The sequence below is a fragment of the Eublepharis macularius genome, chromosome 15 (assembly GCF_028583425.1).
Source record: "Eublepharis macularius isolate TG4126 chromosome 15, MPM_Emac_v1.0, whole genome shotgun sequence".
NCBI lineage: Eukaryota > Metazoa > Chordata > Lepidosauria > Squamata > Eublepharidae > Eublepharis > Eublepharis macularius.
In genome coordinates, this window is record NC_072804.1 from 37628962 (window position 1) to 37646546 (window position 17585).

General features: G+C 49.7%; 1 protein-coding gene across 2 annotated transcripts; it reads left to right on the forward strand.

Moving 5' to 3' along the window:
- The first annotated feature begins 493 nt into the window (after nt 1-493).
- On the forward strand, nt 494-14475 carry HPCA (hippocalcin). 2 transcript variants are annotated; one of them, XM_055000019.1, is made up of 4 exons: nt 494-649; nt 7989-7994; nt 11927-12032; nt 14181-14475. In XM_055000019.1, exons 1-4 carry the CDS (start codon nt 494-496, stop codon nt 14276-14278), a joined length of 366 nt encoding a protein of 121 aa, XP_054855994.1. In that variant the 3' UTR covers nt 14279-14475. The 2 variants fall into 2 exon arrangements, with proteins under 2 accessions (XP_054855994.1, XP_054855993.1); XM_055000018.1 differs by lacking the exon at nt 7989-7994 and having other exon boundaries at nt 494-871.
- Nucleotides 14476-17585: the final 3110 nt, after the last annotated feature.

Consider the following 17585-nt stretch of genomic DNA (forward strand, 5'->3'; position numbering starts at 1 on the left):
CTGAAGGATAATCTTTGGTGTTTTTTAACCTTTGTCACATGGTGTTGGAGCCCGGAATGCTCTTGACTTGTGTATATGAGTTTGAAGGAGCTACCTCCTATGAAGAGCGACATTTGGCTCTTAATGATTTCTGCCAGTATAGTCACACTAAGATTTCCGAGCTTTCTTGCAAGCAGCATAATCCAAACCCATTCTGAAATCTAATCCAGAATTTGAATTCCTGAAATTCTGAGCTTGCATTTTTTTAAGAAACGAAAGGAAGTTTGAAGCATTCATGATTGTCTGGAAGTCCAGTTTGATCATATGAAGCAGGCTTTTTGCTTGCATGGGAAAGTAGTAAATGCAAAAATACATACAGCCTTCCTGAAAGAGTCTTCTATGAAAAAGCCCGATGGTGTTTTCTGAAAATGAGATGTGAGTTTGAACACTGATAATTTTTCCATTCTGACCTCTGCTTTTTTCCTACATTTCAGTGTAAGGTTCTGGTTCAACCATGGGTAAGCAGAATAGCAAACTGCGTCCGGAGATGCTTCAAGATCTTCGGGAGAACACAGAATTCTCTGATTTGGAACTTCAAGAGTGGTACAAGGGCTTCCTCAAGGACTGTCCCACTGGCATACTCAACGTAGAGGAGTTCAAGAAGATCTATGCCAACTTCTTCCCTTACGGCGATGCCTCCAAGTTTGCCGAGCATGTCTTCCGCACCTTTGACACCAATGGTGATGGCACCATTGACTTCCGAGAGTTCATCATTGCTCTGAGTGTCACTTCGCGGGGGAAGCTGGAGCAGAAGCTCATGTGGGCCTTTAGCATGTATGATCTTGATGGGAACGGCTACATCAGCAGGGAAGAGATGCTGGAAATTGTGCAGGTGAGTGTGGTGGGTGTTTTTCTGAAAGCCAGAGTATAAAAAGAGGTATTCACAGGTTGGCTGCCTCTGGACAGGGTGCTTCTCTTTAGTCGGCATAGTCAGTAGCCATTGATGGACCTTTTCTTCCTGAAATAGTTGTGGTCGCTGTGGTGTAGTGGTTAGAGTGTTGGACTAGGATCTGAGAGCCGAACCAAACGTGACGAGTTATTAGAGTTCAACTCGTGTCTGCTTACCTCATGGCGACGCAGAGGGGGCCGGGAGAGTGGGGGGGGGAATGAAGCAATGCACTGGGAAAGCAGGAGGAAAGGCACCCAGAGCATCACTGTATCTCCCCCCTCACTTGCCTGGCCCCCTCCCGAAGCCACGTGGCCCAGAGCTGCATAACCCGATGTCGCTCTGCGGGGGCCGGGTGAGGAGGGGAGATGAAGCGATGCTCCGTGCGAGTGGGGGAAAGGCAGAGCATGCCGGGCGCCTTTCCTTCTGCTTTCCCAGTGCATCACTTCATCTCCCCCCCTGCTTGCCCAGCCCCCTCCGTGTGGCCCAGAGCTGCATAGCCTGGTGTCGCTTTGCGGGGGCCAGGTGAGCAGGGGGGGAAATGAAGTGATGCTTCGTGTGACCTGGGAAAGGCAGAGCACGCTGGGCTATGCAGCTCCAGGCTGCCCAGCTTTGGACAGGGGCCAGGCGAGCGAGGATGGGGGAAAGATGCTGTGATGCTCTGGGCGCCCTGTCTGCTGACCTCTTCACCCGGCCCCTGCCTGAAGCCACGCTAGCAGCTAGCGCTGTGCGGAGAAGGGGGGGCAGGAGAGGAGCCCTGAACCCCTCCCACACCCACCGAAGGGGAAGGGGGGCACCCAGCGAGAGCCCCACGTCTGGACTTCCTTCCCTACTGCTCTGTAAATGTTAAACTTAAAGCTACAAGGACCTACACTTCCCATCAAACCTTGAGGTAAGCGGACACAAGTTGAACTCTAGTAACTTGTCACGTTTGGTTCAGCTCTGAGAGATCCAAGTTCAAATTTATGTTCTGCCATGGAAGCTGACTGGGTGGCCTTGGGGCAGTCACACAGCCTAACAGAGTTGTTGAGAGGATAAAATGGAGAAGAGAACAATGTAAGCTACTTTCTATCCCCAATGAAGAAAGTTGGGGTATCAATGAAATAAATAAAAATCATACATACATATATACGTATGCAGTGAATTTCATGATTTAATTAGTCATTAACATTTTTCTGTCCTAAATTACTGTCCATCAACTTCATTGGGTGACCTCAAATTTTAACACTATGGGGACAGAGAAGGAGTTTTCTCTATCTACATTCTCTGCCCTACACGTAATTTTATAAATCTCTCTCTCACACGCACACACAGAGTCCTTATTTTGAACCCAAGTTTGGCTGCAAACTTTTGTCAAAGAGCAAAGTTCCACTATAACTTATTGTGGAGAGGAAAGACGGATGAATGGCCCATCTACGCCCCATTGGGCCAGAGAAGTATACCTTTTGAATGTTGTTAAAGTCCCCTTTAGAGAAATAGACAGAAGTCCACCGGCACCTTAACGTATTATATTCCAGCATGAGCTTTCATGAGTCGGAGCTTACTTCTACAGATGCTATAAAGAAGAGATCATTTTCCTCAGAATTACAGAAGGGAAGTGGGGAAAAGGGAAAACTTGGGGGCAGAGAGTGGCTTGGTTTGAATTGCATCACAAATCTTTGTGGTGTGAATCTCTGTAAAAGGGACTGGAACAGAGTCGCTTGTTACACATGATGGACGATAAGAGAGATCAGAGGTTCCAGGTTTTCTCTCCTGGTGTGCAGATAAACAAAAGTGAAATTAAGTAGATAGCCTGGGGTCTGAAAAAGCTGAAGTTGGTCCCTAGTTCCCAGTTCCTTATTCACAGTTCCTAGTTCCTTAGTTGCAGAACAAAACACAAATATTGGGGGAATTTTATTTTGGGATAGGGGACATTCTTTGGAGTGCTGAGCTGTGTGATTTGGGGTGACCCAAAGTTTTTTTTCGGGTGCAGCTATCCCCATTTCTGCTTATTGATTTGTTCTGGGGGCACCCTAATTTGAAGCTGTTAACTCAAGAACTGGGCATTGTAGGAGGACCCAGTATATGTTCACTTAGAGGGCAGAGTCCACTGGATGTGGAGGTATGTGATATGTGCTCCTACTGTCTTTATTTTGGGGTACAGAACTTTTCAATTTCCCCCAATATTTGTGTTTTGCTCTGCGAATAAGGAACTAGGAACTGCAAATAAGGAACTGGGAACCAACTTCAGCTTCGTTGGGGTTTGACTCTAATTTTTAATCTTTTATTAAAAAAAAAAAGATGAGCCTCCACCAAATATCTCTTAGGAACAGATGCTGAAGTCTAGAGACTCCTGTTTCTTCTAGAGACAACCCACATTGCCTGCAGAGATCTCTACATGGGCAAGAGAAAATGCTTCCAAGCTGGCTTTCTCTTTCCTTTCAGCTATAGGGAAGCCGGGAGTCAACAAGACTTGAGTTAGCAGGGAAGGGGAAGGAGTGAGAGTTTTTCCCCTCTGTCCCAGCTGGCAGAAGAATCTTTGATGTTCAGCGCCCGCCCACCCTTTTTGTGCTTGAAATTGTGTTCCCATTACAGCCTCCACCCTTAAAGTCTATTGAAAGATACGTCTGCTAACTCCATAGACAGCATTTGGCACACTTTATATTTATTGACATATTAATCAGCAAGGAGACTTTTAAACTGAGGAATCATGTGCCCTTTTGTCAATAACTTCAAATACATCTGAGACTTCTTATTTAATTAAAAACAAACAAACCCTGCTGCACCACCAGGAATATACACCTTTATTGTTTTCTTTTTCATTCGGAAATGCACCAGAACTGCAGCAAACCTCAAACTAAAGAAATAATTTCAGGTGCCTTTGACACCCGGCCCCCACCCATTTCAGTTGCCCCACCCTGATTAAAACTGGGTCTCCCTGATAAATCAACCAAAGCTGGAGTCGGGTAATCTGCTGATTAAACCTATTAAAGCTGGTAGCCCTAATTAATGAGTGGGAAAATCCACTCATTAAGGGGTAAGCAATCTTCAGCATCTGCCACTAGGCACAACCATTAGTTGTGTTTATAGGCTACTGGTATTAAAGCAGGGTTGCCAACTGCCTGGAGAAAACATGTTCTGACCCTTTAACAGAGGCTTAATGAAGTATTCTGTATAAGGAATGGAGCATGTTTTCTCCTGGCAGTTGGCAACTGTTGTTAGGAATGGATTTCCTTTGGGAAGGTGCCAGGGCTGGGCTTGGCAAATGGAGACCCAAGTCCCTTCGTTCCTTGGATTTCAAGTGCTGCAGCCATTTTCCAGGCAGGGGAGGGTTTTCTCCTCTGTCTGCCTCCTTTTTCGCTCCTGCAGCTGCAGGCCTCCCTTTTTCATTCAGACGCTCTCCAAAGCAGTGGCGCTGCAGATGCCTGAAGGAGCAGAGCTGGTTTTCATGGGGATCTAGTCGGCCGGTGAAGCAGGTTGGCAGAGGTCTGGGGTGTGAGCTGATTGGCTCTCTGGGATCCCCCTGTTGCAGGCAATACAAATGCCTGCCAGCTGCATCAGGTTACAGCTTTTCTTCCCACTCCATGGGGGGTGGCACGAAGGAACAGCTGCTCCGTGGATATTCCATTTCTTTTCACAATGAGGCAAAATGAAACATGAAGCTTTAATCTTGCTAGCGTCTGCAAGTAAAATGAAATCACTGACAGATTATTTTGAAGGGAAATGAGGCCCCAGACTGGCAGACCTCTTAAGGGAATCCTGGTGCATGGGGGAGAGGGGGAATAGCTGTTTGCCTCGTCTTACAGTCGCAAAGGGCTTTAGAGGTTTGAGTTTCAGGTCTGTTGCCACAGCTCTGCAGTGTTCTGTGCTCTTTAGGCTGGCCTGGACTCCTCTAGAATAGGGGCACTGGCTTGACCAGCAAGGCTCAGGAGCTCAGAGCAGCAGCAGGCCTACTCTGGGGCTGGACTCTTGAAGCTGGGCTGCAGGGCTTGTACCTAGTGGATACAGGAATGTGGCCTTCCCAAGCCTCAGCCCAAATAGGCAGGGTGCTAACCAGGCTGAGCTGCACTTGCTGGCAGGCAGAAGCTCTTGAGGTTGTGCTGTGCTCCGGCCAGGATCCTGTGAGGAAGTACCACTTCCAGCACTCTGCTCTGGGTCCACAGAGAGGTTACACACAGCCAGTCTGGCATTTTGCCTCCTTTGTGCCACCTCAGCCTCGGCTTTCCACTGCTGCTGTTCCTGTAGCATGGTAGAGGGTCCTGGGGGGGTCTGTGGGCCCCGGTTTGTGTCCTACCTGGCAAATGCCTAGTGGTTATTGCAGTGGCAAGGGCTGACTTCCACAGTTTAACAGGGAGGCCCCTGGCGCTGCTGGGACGTGGTCAGCAGGCGCCTCTGCAGCATCAGGCCTCCCTGACCCTACTGGTCCTCTTCGTGCCCTGGCCTTGGCTCCTCAGGCTCTTCCTCTGAGCCCTCCAAGTCAGGGTCACTAGGCTGCCCAGAGGGGGTCGTGAGTGACCTGCAGCGTGTCTCAGGGTTGTTATTCTCAGTTTGTATGTGGAGGAACGGAGGCTGAGAGAACGAGGGGCTTACCAATAGGCATGCAATGAGGTGGCTTCCACACAGGGATGAGATTTTGTTATTTACCCATTGCTGGTACAGCTGCACATCCTACCTTATAAAAAGCGAGCCGTATTGGCAATGACTTACCTTTTAACCCCGTGCAGGCACACTCGTGTGCCCCTCCACAGTGATGAAAGGTGAGTCCTCGGCAACACGGCTTGCCGAGGAGGCCCCAGCAGGAAGGCCCAGTGCCGTGGAGCAGCCAAGGTCTGCGCCAGGCCTCCCTGCCACCTCAGGTAGGGTTGCCAGTTCCCACTCCGACCCTCCATCCCCGCCCCCTCTTACCTGTCCGACAGGGAAAGGCGGGGCCCGAATTGGGGCTGGATTTGGCGGCTGCAGAGCGCAGGTATGCTCCAGGGCCCATTGTGCCCCCCCCCCAGCAGGACTCCTGGGCTCTGCAGAGACCCAGTTTGGCCTGAATCATACCCATTTTGGGCCGATTCAGCCCCCTGCAGAGTGCAGCCAAATCATTTTTGTATTTTTTCCTACAACAGGTTTTGTTGCTAGTTAAACATAACAGTAATGAAGCTTCCACCACAGTTCCGTGTCCCAGTCCCCCAGAAGTGGCCAACTTCCTCCCCCTGAGCCAATGGTGTTTGCAGTTTTTTGAAATATTGACACTAGAATATCATTCTGTCAATACACCACTGTGCCAATCGGTTTCACGGGTTCTCTGAATTCCCACCTTTAATTTTTTTTTAAAAAAAATAAGTCTCTAGCCTCTTCTGTTGTGGAGAAATGAGGGGAAAGGCATATCTTCACAAAGGGGCTAAAGACTTACTTTTTTGAAAAATGAAAGCCAGGGATTCAGAGAACCTGCCACACCAATTATTACAACGGCATATCGATATAATGATATTCTAGTGCTGATTTTTAAAAAATGTTAAAATCCCCCAGTGGCAGGGGAGAAAATGGCTACTGCAGGAACAGGATCAGAGAAAATGGCTGCCACGTGGGCCCCAAAATCTGAGTTTTCACATCCACACAGCAGCCATCCAGGCTTTGCTATGATTTCCCCCAAAAAACTTTATTGCAAAGCTGGTTTGAGAAAGGCCAGAGAAAAGCCAGGGAAACCCTGGAGACCCCCAGATGCACTACGATGCTTTAGAAAAGCAGGAAAAAAACCCACTTTCCCAAAGCATTGAACTTGGGGCAGATAACCTGAGCAGAAATGGCCAGAATCTGACTTGGATTGTCCCCCCCCCTTGCTGCTTTCTCATTTCTCTTTAGAGAGCAGAAGGGCTGAAATCCCATTAAGCTTTTGTTCCTTCACTGACATTGACTAGAGTCTCTGAGGATCGCTTGCTATCAGATACCTCCATATCTGAAAGCGGATGCCCAGTCTGCGCGGAGGCTGTGGGGAGTACAGACGGGATTGTGCTTGGACACCAGCGCTGGAGTGGAGCACAGCTGGAGTAGAGAACCGAGAGAGGGTGGAAGGCCTTCCTAGGGTTGTCAGCTCCAGGTGTGGACATTCCTGGAGAATTTGGAGGTGGGAACCTGGAAAGGGCAGGGCTTGAAGAAGAGAGGTATAATGCCATACTGTCCACTCTCCAAAGCAGCTATTTTCTCCAGGGGAACTAACCTCTGTTGTCTGGAGATCAGTTGTAATTCTGGGAGATCTCCAGCCACCACCTGGAGGCTGGCAACCCTAGGCCCTCCCCAGCCTGCCTCTCTGGCCCATTCCAGCTGCTTTGCTACAAATAAAACCAGTATCGGGTAGGGTTGCCAGCTCCAAGTTGGGAAATTCCTGGAGATCTGGGGAGTGAAACCTGGAGAAACCTGGAGAAAGTGGGGTTTGGGGAGGGAAAGGAACTTGGCATGGCACAATTCCATAGAGTCCACCCCCAAAAGTAGCCATTTTCTCCAGGTGAACTGATGTCTGTGGCTTGGAGACCAGTTGTAATTCCAGGAGATCTCCAGCCACTACCTGGAGGCTGGCAACTCTAGCATCAGGCTTTACTGCTGCCATTTGCATGTGGAATGGAGTGACAGTGGCCCTCTGGGGTCCAGGCCTAGATCTCTGTTTGCGGGATATCAATGGCTTCCAGGAATGGGTTTGACCCCCAAAAGAGAACCCGACACAGGCTTGATTTCAGGTTTCAAAGGAAATTTTTTTAAACTACTGTTTATCCGGTGGGTTTCTCTGTTGAGGTGGGGGCAGCTTGGAAATTGGGGGTGTTTTCCAGGATCCCATTTTCTCCCAAGAGAGATGCATTCACAGCTGAATTCTGGTCGCTGCTTCCGGATAAGGCTCTTGTTTATTGTGAGCTCTCTGCAGGAGGCAAAACGTATCCCAGATTGTGAGCAGGAGGCCGTGATTCAGCTTTTTCTTGGGGGTGGAGGGACAGTCTCCTAACTGGGCTTTGAATATTTATAAACTCAAATCTTCAAAGCACACTTGGAAAGGAGAAAAGGAAACACCTGACCTGGGAAACTGTTGGCTTTTTTAAAAAGTGGGTAGATTAAGGTCAGGGGATGTGGAATGGTATCATATAGCCCAATCTCATCAGATCTCAGAAGCTAAGCAGGGTTAGTTTTTCGAGGAGGGGGGCACTGAGGAAGACTGTTCAGATGAAGGCACTTTCAGCTCACTTGTGCTTCTCGCTGGCCTTGAAAGCCCCTTGCTGGAATCATCACAAGTTGGTTGTGACTTGATGGCACATGCATACATAGGTTAAAGCCAAGGAAGTCCCGAGAACGGGTGCTGTTGCATCTCCCCCCACACACACTGCAGAATGGAAGTCAGAACAGAAGAAACCGCCCACACCTTCTTTGGCTTGAGTGCCCAGATCAGCGAATGATTCCCTAGTGGAAGACTTGGAGAAGCCCTGTGGTGCAGGAGCTGTTTGTTTTCCACTTGGTTTAGGAGGGGTACTGGTTCCTTGGCCCCAAGGAAGACTGGCTTTCTTTGGTCACCTGGACCATGTATCTTGAGTTCCAAAGAGGCACCTGCTGCAATCTTGGAGTTGCCCTCAGCCATCTCATTTATCTCATATAAAACCACCCCCATTATATCAAAAACAGTAGCAGTATAAGCAAGCCGGTGGGAAATGTTGATCTGAATTCAAATCCTTGTCCTGCTAAGAGAGTTTAATAGAGATGGGCCAGTCATACTCTCAGTCTCCGTTCCCCAAAATGCAGACCGCTTTAAAAATGCCACATAAATAAGACATCTGCTTATTCTGACATCTTTTAAAATAATAGTGGACCATATTGCAGTTAGTTCTGGTATGAAATAAATCAGTCCAAACGTGCTATTACAGAATTCACTGGATGGTTCAGGGTGAGGGGGCAGAAGAGGCTGCACGTTGTGGCAGGCCCATCTGCCTTTCTTTTGATGGAACAGAACAGGAAGCTTTTCAACAAAAAGGAACGTGAGGTATAATTCCCAAGCCACATCTGCACAAGGTCAGCTGGGCAGTAAACAGAAAGAGCATCCCGGGGGGATGTTGTGAAAACTGTTCAGTTTACAGAAGAGATGTCTCTCAGAAAATAAGAAGCTTCTGCAATTTTGAACGGTGTGAAATGAATTTCACTTCTTCCCTTGTAATACTCATATTTCGGGTCGCTCAGTGAGACTGATTGGCAGTGGACTCAGGCCAGACAGAGGAAAGAGCTTCTTCGCACAAGCGGTGACAGCTATTGGCTTTAGGTGGCTTTTCAAAGGAGTTAGATAATTCGCGGCAGATGGTTCCTATCAACGGCAGTTGGCCAGGACAGCCAAATGGAACCTTCATGGCCAGAAGCAGCATGCTGAGTGCTGCTGACGGGCCTCAGGGAACCATAACAGAAGAGCCGCTGTCGTCATGTCTGTCTTGATGAGCTTCCTAGAGGCGTTGGGCTGAACACTGCTCTAAGCAGGATGCTGGGATGCCAGACCCCCGCTGGGGGCGGGGGATCTCCCGCCCGCACACCCCGCCCCTGCTTACCTGGCCAGATCGGGCTCGTTTCCTGGCCTTCTGTGTGCTCTCCCCTGCAGCGCTGCACACTCCCGTGTGCTGCTGCCACCCAGATTGGGCCCATTTTGGCCTGGATTGGGGCAACTGCAGAGCGCGGGAGCGCTCCTGCCCTCCGCAGGGGCCCCAAATGCGCCTGTTTCGGGCTTGTTTTGGTGCAGATCGGGCCTGTTTTGAGCCTCTCTGGAGCACGGGAGCGCTCCTGAGCTCCACAGCGCCCTGAAACATGCCCATTTTTGCCTGGATTGGGCCTGTTTCAGGCCACTGCAGAGCACAAGAGCATTCCCACACTCTGCAGCAGCTCAAAACAGGCCCTATCCACACCAAAATGGGCCCGAAATGAGCCCAATCTGGGTCAAAACGGGTGTGTTTTGGGCCCCTGCAGAGTGTGGGCACGCATAACGGGCTGCGTGATGATGTCACTTCCCGCACACACACCCCACCAAAACACGTAAGTGCCAGGCCCCAATCCCCCACCGGGAGGTTAAGGGGGCCTGGCAACCCTAGCTGGGACTGAGGGTCTTTTGACTTGATCCTGCAAAGCAAATTCTTAAGGCTTGGGTGGGTAGCGGTGTTGGTCTGTAGTAGAATAGTAGGATATGAGTCCAGTGGCACCTTAGTAGGGTTGCCAGCCTCCAGGTGGTGGCTGGAGATCTCCCAGAATTACAACTGATCTCCAGGTGAAAGAGATCAGTTCCCCTGGAGGAAATGGCTGCTTTGGAGGGTAGACTCTATGGTATTACACCATTCTGAGGCCCCTCCCCTCCCCAAACCTCACCCTCTTCAGGCTTCACCTCCAAAATCTCCAGGAATTTCCCAGTCTGGACCTGGCAACCCTACGAGACCAACAAGATTTTCAGAGTGTGAGCTTTTGAGAGTCAAAGCTCCCTTCTTCAGATACATGGAATCTGAAGAAGGAAGCGTAGACTCTCGAAAGCTTACACTCTGAAAATCTTGTTGGTCTCTAAAGTGCCCCTGGATTCTTATTTTTCATGCTGTTATTGTAACCTCCTCTGCTGCTCTGCACTGCCCTCTGCTGATGGCAGAGGAGTGTTGCATGCATGTGTGATAATACAGAATTCCGCCCCCCCCCTTCCCTTCTGAACTATACCTCTGAAATTTCTCATTATGTAGTAGGTTTGCACTAAGAAGTGCGCCTCTCTCTGCCATTGTCATTGGACTGACCTTTTGGAATTTGCCCAGAAAGTTGGAGTTCTTTTCCAGACATCCAACCAACACATATAGGGGCAGAGGGAGTGGCTGGAACGTAGAGATTGCAAATGCCGTTCAGGGGGTGCTGCTTGTTCCCCATCTGCTGCTTGGATTTGTTTTTTACTCCTGGAAGCTTTTCCTAAACATTCTGAATGTTAATTACCAATTTCTTCAACCAGGCAATGCACACACCCTCTTGGGAAATCATATGCTGGGTCTTTTAAAAACCGCTGCTTTTGTTTAATCAAGTCTGTTCTGCTTGCTTTGGAGCGCTGGAAGGCTTGTTCTCTGGACAGATGTGTGGGGGGGTTTATCTTTAAATCCTCAGACTTTAAAATCCGAGTTGGATCATGACAATGAGAAAACACTTCACAAGGAAGGATACAAAGGGGGTTGATTGACTGCGTGTTTCTGTAAATTCTGTGGGCTCACGGAGGAAAGGCGTGAAGCAAACCAGAGCGTGTAATGCTGAGCAGCCTGTCTTAATGAGCCCCGTGTCACAGTCGTACCGGCAGCGAATGCGGCTAGGCCCAGAGGCACTTCTAGGCCTAGGCAGGTGAGTGAGGGCTGCTGTCTCCCTCATCTATACCCTAATTAGCAGCAGGACTAGTTGGCAAGAGAGGCAGATCTGCTTATAGATCCAAAGGAGTTAGCCGTGTTAGTCTGTAGTTGCAAAATAGTAAAAAGTCCAGTAGCACCGTTAAGACTAATCAACTGTATTGTAGTATAAGCTTTTGAGAACCACAGCTCTCTTCGTCAGATACATCTGATGAAGAGAGCTGTGGTTCTCGAAAGCTTATGCTACAATAAAGTTGGTTAGTCTTAAAGGTGCTGTTGGAGTCTTTACTATTTTGAAGACCTGTTTATGTTTTGCATGGGGATGCAACTGGAATTTGAGCCTATATAGGGGCACCTAAATGTTTAAAATGAAGAGGGCTCATCAGTGTGTGGAAACATCTTCTCCTACCCTTGGGAGAGGGGGCATTTGACTGTGGTTATGTAGGCAGAAAATGTTGTATAATCCAGAGGGTTTTTCCATCTTCACTGACGCATTCTAGGAGCAAACTGGAAGTGAAGGAGCACCTGCTGCAAGCCTCTTGTGTGTCAGGACCAGCCCAATCCGGTGCTGGCTGTGGTTGCTGAGCCAGCCGGCCATCCTGAACGGCCTGTCTTTGGTGGAAGTTTGCAGGGGGATTCAAATCTCAATTGGCTTTTCGTTCCCTCCCCTCAGGCCATCTACAAAATGGTCTCTTCGGTGATGAAGATGCCAGAGGATGAGTCAACTCCCGAGAAACGGACAGAAAAAATCTTCCGACAGATGGATACCAATAACGATGGTAAATGAAGCGGGAGACAGATTAAGACACTCCGTCATCCCTAAATCCTGAGCTCTTAGACAGACGTGTGCTGATTAAATACAAAGATGGAGGGTAGTGTGCTAGGGGTGAGCTGCCTGGTGGCTCTGTGAGGCTGGAGAGCAACAGGAAGCAAGGGGTGCCGTCTAAGTAGAATTGGGGGCTGCCTGGCACAGGCAGCAACTCCACATGACTCAAGAATGGGGTCCGCAGCTTGGGAGGAAAGGGGAAACCGCTTGCTGTCCTGTCGGGCAGTGAGCTCATAAATGAGTTCAAAGCTAAGCTTTCCTGGCCAACACATCAGACTTGAGCAGCATGGCTAGGTCCTTGAATGACTTGGCTACAAAGGTTTTAGCCTATGGGGCCTGGGGGGCCCCAAGTCATACTTATCCAGTCAGAGGGTGGAATCCACAGGAACAAAGGACCCTGCTGGATCGAACCAAGGATGCCTTCTATCCAGCATTCTGCACTCAAAAGCGGTCGGCTGTAGCTGGGACGGGGACTGCCAGATGTTGGGATCTAGCTCCCTGCCCTGGATGGGACACCACTGGCAACTTTGCCAGTGGTAAAGAGTCTGGGTGTGCTCCTGGATGCCTCCCTATTGATGGAGGCCCGGGTCACAGCGGTTGCCGAGTCTGCATTTTTCCGTCTTCGTCAGATCAGGCAACTTGCCCCCTACCTGACGCCCCAGGACCTGGCTACAGTGATCCATGCAACGGTCATCTCCAGGCTAGATTACTGTAACTCACTCTACCCTGGGCTACCCCTGGGCCTGATCCGGAAACTACAACTGGTCCAGAATGCAGCGGCACGGGTCCTGACTGGTATACCTTACTAGTCACACATCACACCTCTCCTGCGCCAGCTGCACTGGCTTCCGGTTGAATTCTGAATCGGGTTCAAAGTGTTGGTTCTTACCTTTAAAGCCCTGAGCGGGTTGGGACCGGCATATCTTCGGGACTGCCTCTCCCTGAACGTTCCTCGGAGATCGCTTCGATCAGCGAATAAATATTTACTTGTGGTTCCCGGCCCTAAGGAAGCCCGCCTCACTTCAACCAGGGCCAGGGCCTTTTCAGTCCTGGCCCCAGCCTGGTGGAACGCTCTGTCAATGGAAACCTGGGCCCAGTGGGACATATTATCGTTCCGCCGGGCCTGTAAGACAGAGCTGTTCCGCCAGGCGTTCGGTGGTTGAAGGGGGTGGTGCCATGTCGGCCTCCCACCTTTGGGGTGGGGGAGGGTTCTCCCCACCACTGCACTTTGTTAATTTGTTTTATTGTTTGTATATTGATTTTAGTTCTTGTTTTTATCGATTTTAACTGTTCACCGCCCAGAGCCCCTGGGGATGGGTGGTATATAAATTGAAATATAAATAAATAAATAAATGATGATAGCCACCCCCTATTGTCTGGCCTGAGCATCTGCTATATACAGGTATAGTGCTCCTGCAAATGGAGGTTCTAGTTAACAATCATGGCCACTAACAAATGCCGCTCCACTTTCCCAAGGTCTATTCCTATATGATCACACATTTCCCTCCCTGCACAGGGACTAAAAACATGGGGATGGGGACAGGCTCATATGCAAAGGTGTTTGTGTTTTATGGCACCTGCCCTCCTTTCTAGTCCCTTTAATTCTCATTTAATAGCAAAGGAATAGAATGGAGAGGAAATTAGGCAAGCCTTATTTATTTAGAAAATTCAAAATCTTGATATCAGTTTTTACAAATTCTCAAAGCAGAAGCCAATAACACAAACAATACCATTTTTTAAAAGTACAGTAAAGGTAACATAGCAATAATCTAACAGCAGGGATTAAAATGTACCACCAGAGGCAATTTAGCAAGTTTAAAATTTAAATTATTATATGCGTGTCCTGCCCTTTTTCCAAAGGTACCATATATGCCCTCCCCCCATTTTTATCCCTCAGCAGCCCTGTGAGGGATGTTAATCTGTGAGAGAACGTCAGGCCCAAGATTCATCCCATATGTTTTGTGGCTAGCTGGGGATTTGTTCTATCAGTGCAGAACTACCAAGCTCTCTGGCTTGCTTGTTAGTTCTCCTGCCCAATGGCTGCCATCAAGGCCCTTCTGACTGGAGATTTTGTTATGCTGTTCTCGTCTCTCCTTTCCAGGCAAACTTTCTCTGGAAGAGTTCATCAAAGGTGCTAAGAGTGACCCATCCATTGTGCGGCTGCTGCAGTGTGACCCCAGCAGCGCCTCGCAGTTCTGAGCACCTCCCTCTCCGCACAGAAAATGGTGGTGGGATGAAGGAGCCACCCAGAGTGGCAGCACCGCCTCACGGAGCTCACCGCCTCCCTGCTCCAATGAGACAGCCAACTTCCTGTCATCCCCTGGGGAAATGGACACGCTCCCCATCAAACAGCACTGCCAATATATTTACTTCTTCTGACTCTCACAGTTTTCGGCTCTTCCCCCTCCCCAAGCACTGTAGTCGTGTGTGAATGCTGCACCGTTTCAGGTTAGCGGTGATGGCTGGCGAAAAAGTGGTGTGCAAGGACTGGCTTGTTTTTCTTGAGTTGGCAATGTTTGCTTTTGCAAAACGTTCCTAATCCTGCAGGCGCTTCCGGTGTGGTGCACGTTGCTTGTTCGTAGCACACTATAATCGTGGCTGCCTGTGATCTGTGTGTGTCTTTGACCACCGGGGCAGAATTTATATCCAGTGTTCAGTGTGTGAATGCAACCTCAGAAGGGGAGAAGCTATGAGTGGGACTCCCAGCAGTCTGCTGGGCCCACCTCTGGTTTCCTCCCCCATGACTAGAAGGCTTAACAGTGCAATCCTATGCCAAGTTACTCCAGTCTGAGCCCATTGGTTGCAGTGGATTTACAGGGGAGTAACTGGGCATAGTAAATTATGTAAAACAAGCACAAATATACACGTTGCTATAGTTTAGGTTGAGGGTTTGGGGGGGGATGTAGTGTTAGTATTTGGGGCTCTGCCTCCTTGCAGCTCTGGCATTAGTGGGGGATTCCGCTGCAGATGATCCCGTGAGAGACTGGGCTAAATGGCTGGCCAGTGGCCACAGAGTTAAAAAAAGCCGAAGGGGCCCACCGGACAAGCCAAGCTTTCCTGGGCTAGGATCAGCCTTCTGTTTCTGAGGCAGACATAACCCACAGGGCGGGCACAGCTCCAGCCCCCAGCCTTACCAGAAGGAAGGGCTTGAACCTCTGCCATTCAGCGTTGCAAGTCAGCCGCCACTCAGACTGAGCTTTATCCTGCTTCACCACAGGGGCACCTGGCACAGTTGCCACCTTTCCTGCCAGTTCACTCAAGCTGAAGGGCAGGAAGGGCTTCTCCTGGGCCCCTTGTCACAACCTGGCAAGCAGCTACTAGATTGCTGCACCTCCTTTCTTGCATGCTAACGACAATCTTCTTAATATTACCACAAGGGAAGAGGCACACTGAGCAGCTAGGGCCAGAAGGGGCCTGGCAGGAAGCATCAGGCAACACTTCAGAGGGTGCTTTGCATAGTGGTCCAGCCCACCCTGAAAGGTAGGCCACTACTACAAACTTCATTAAGACAGACTGGCAGCTGAGAGGGCAAGTTGCTCAGATGAGACCAAATAGGTTTAGGGTGCAGGAGGGATTTGAACCGGATGCTTCCTGGCTTGCCTCTAATATATGATGCACAAGCAGGGGCGGGCTAGATCCTCAGCTTCTCAGGGGCTGCAGCTGGTAGGCCAAGGCACAAGCAGCTCCAGTGTGCTGGCACCACCACTGGAGCCAGGTGGCTCGGGCTTGGCCAGTGACAACAGTGATGGGCAGTGGTTCACCCCTTATCTCCGTCATCACCACTGGAGTGAGCCGAGCTCTCCGTGGAACCACCCAAGTCATGGGGCTGCTCACCTTGGCTTGGGTCAAGGTGAATTTCCCAGTCTGTCCTGTGGGCTCTAAGCAGAGGCTGCATACGCCACAGACAGATGCAGCAATGCTGTGGCTTTGACTGTAACTGACAGTCTCTCTACACAAGACATTTGGCACATGAAGAATACGTGTCAGGAGATGCAATGTTACCCAGGAGGGGTAGTTTGAAAAGACAGAGCCAGTGGCAGGGCAAAGGCTTTGCTATACACTGGAGCTGTGTGAAGGGGCTGTGAAATGCCAGAAGGGAAACTTCAGCCCATTATAACCTCTCCAGGTCCAAGCCCAGCGCTGGAAGGCAGCTCCAGCCCATTTCCATTCCTCACTGCCCTCTGCTTGTGATCCCACACAGCTTTAGATTGGAGAGGTGAAACTGACAGAGCCTCCAGGGAGGCAAAGATGAAATTAACTAACCCTCTGAAGATCAATCTCTGCCTGCTCTGTCTTTTAAAACTGCGCTTCCTAGCTAACATTGCTTCTCCTTACCTTTGACAAACACGCACCGAGGCGTCTTGTGTAGAGAGACTCTGAGCCCTCATGCCTCCTTGAGCAGGATAGCTAGCCCTGGATCCCTTGCCTCCCTACCAAGAACACCAAAAACAGTTCCACCAACCTGCTGGATCCCCACCTCCCACTGCAGGTGGCAGAACGACCACAGGGCAGTTGTGTATGCTGTGTGATTCAATAATCAATAAGCCTGCCTACTAAGCAGGGAAATATCTGCAATTGTTACCTTGCAGCTGCGTGCTTAGTGATGCTTCACTAAGTCCATGGTTACGATTTGGGCCTTTTAGTTTAGCTTTCGGCATGGCACTTTCTTACCAGTCTGAAATGAAAGCGGAGGTTTGTGGGCAGGAGGTTGCAGTGGATGCCAAGGCTGGGCAGGAAAGACAGAACTGGAGACAGATACTACAGGGCAGGCTGCCTGCCTGTCTCCCCATACCTCTTGCACAGCTGGCCTTTCAGCTGCAGACTGTCTCTTGCCTTGGGAAAAACATAAGAACTTGCCCACCTTTCTTCTTCAGAAGTCTGGCATTAGCGCTGGGCATGCCACAGGTGGGCAGAGCAGGGAGGCCAAAGGTCACCTTGAACACATGACACTTCCTTACACTGAATCAGACCATTGGTCCACCCAGGTCAATATACTCTAACTGGCAGTGGCCCTCCAGGGTCTCCAGATAGAGGTATTTCACATCACCCACTACTTGATCTTTTAAACTGGCGATGCGGGGGGATTGAACCTGGGACTTCCTGCATGCAAAGCAGATGCTGTACCACTGAGCTATGGCTCCTCCCACCTTGCATGCATTAATCTCTTCCCCATCTTTTTAGATAGTGGCAGTACTCGGGCCTGCACTGGGTGTGTGTGTGTTACTTTGGCACAGCTTAGTAAGTGGGATTGGAGCACGAAGTACACAGGTTGGCAGCAGGGGGCAGGTATATGATATCTTGGGTGGTGAAGAAGGCACAGACATCACAGTGAATTGGATGCTTGTTTCTCATCCCTCTATGGATGCTTGTTTCTCAAGGGGTCCCTGTTCAAGGGATTGCATCTAAGGGCAGTCCTTCCTATGCATGAATCAGCAATTGTACATAGCCAGGGTGGGGGGGAGGCAACATGCTGCTGTCCACTCCCTTGCACTGACTTTAGTGCATG

Excerpts from the sequence above, each read along its gene's own strand:
- HPCA (XM_055000018.1), top strand. The coding sequence starts at position 494 with ATGGGTAAGCAGAATAGCAAACTGCGTCCGGAGATGCTTCAAGATCTT. Across the intron at positions 872-11,926 it reads AGATGCTGGAAATTGTGCAG|GCCATCTACAAAATGGTCTC; the intron begins GTGAGTGTGGTG and ends CCCTCCCCTCAG. Across the intron at positions 12,033-14,180 it reads GATGGATACCAATAACGATG|GCAAACTTTCTCTGGAAGAG; the intron begins GTAAATGAAGCG and ends TCTCCTTTCCAG.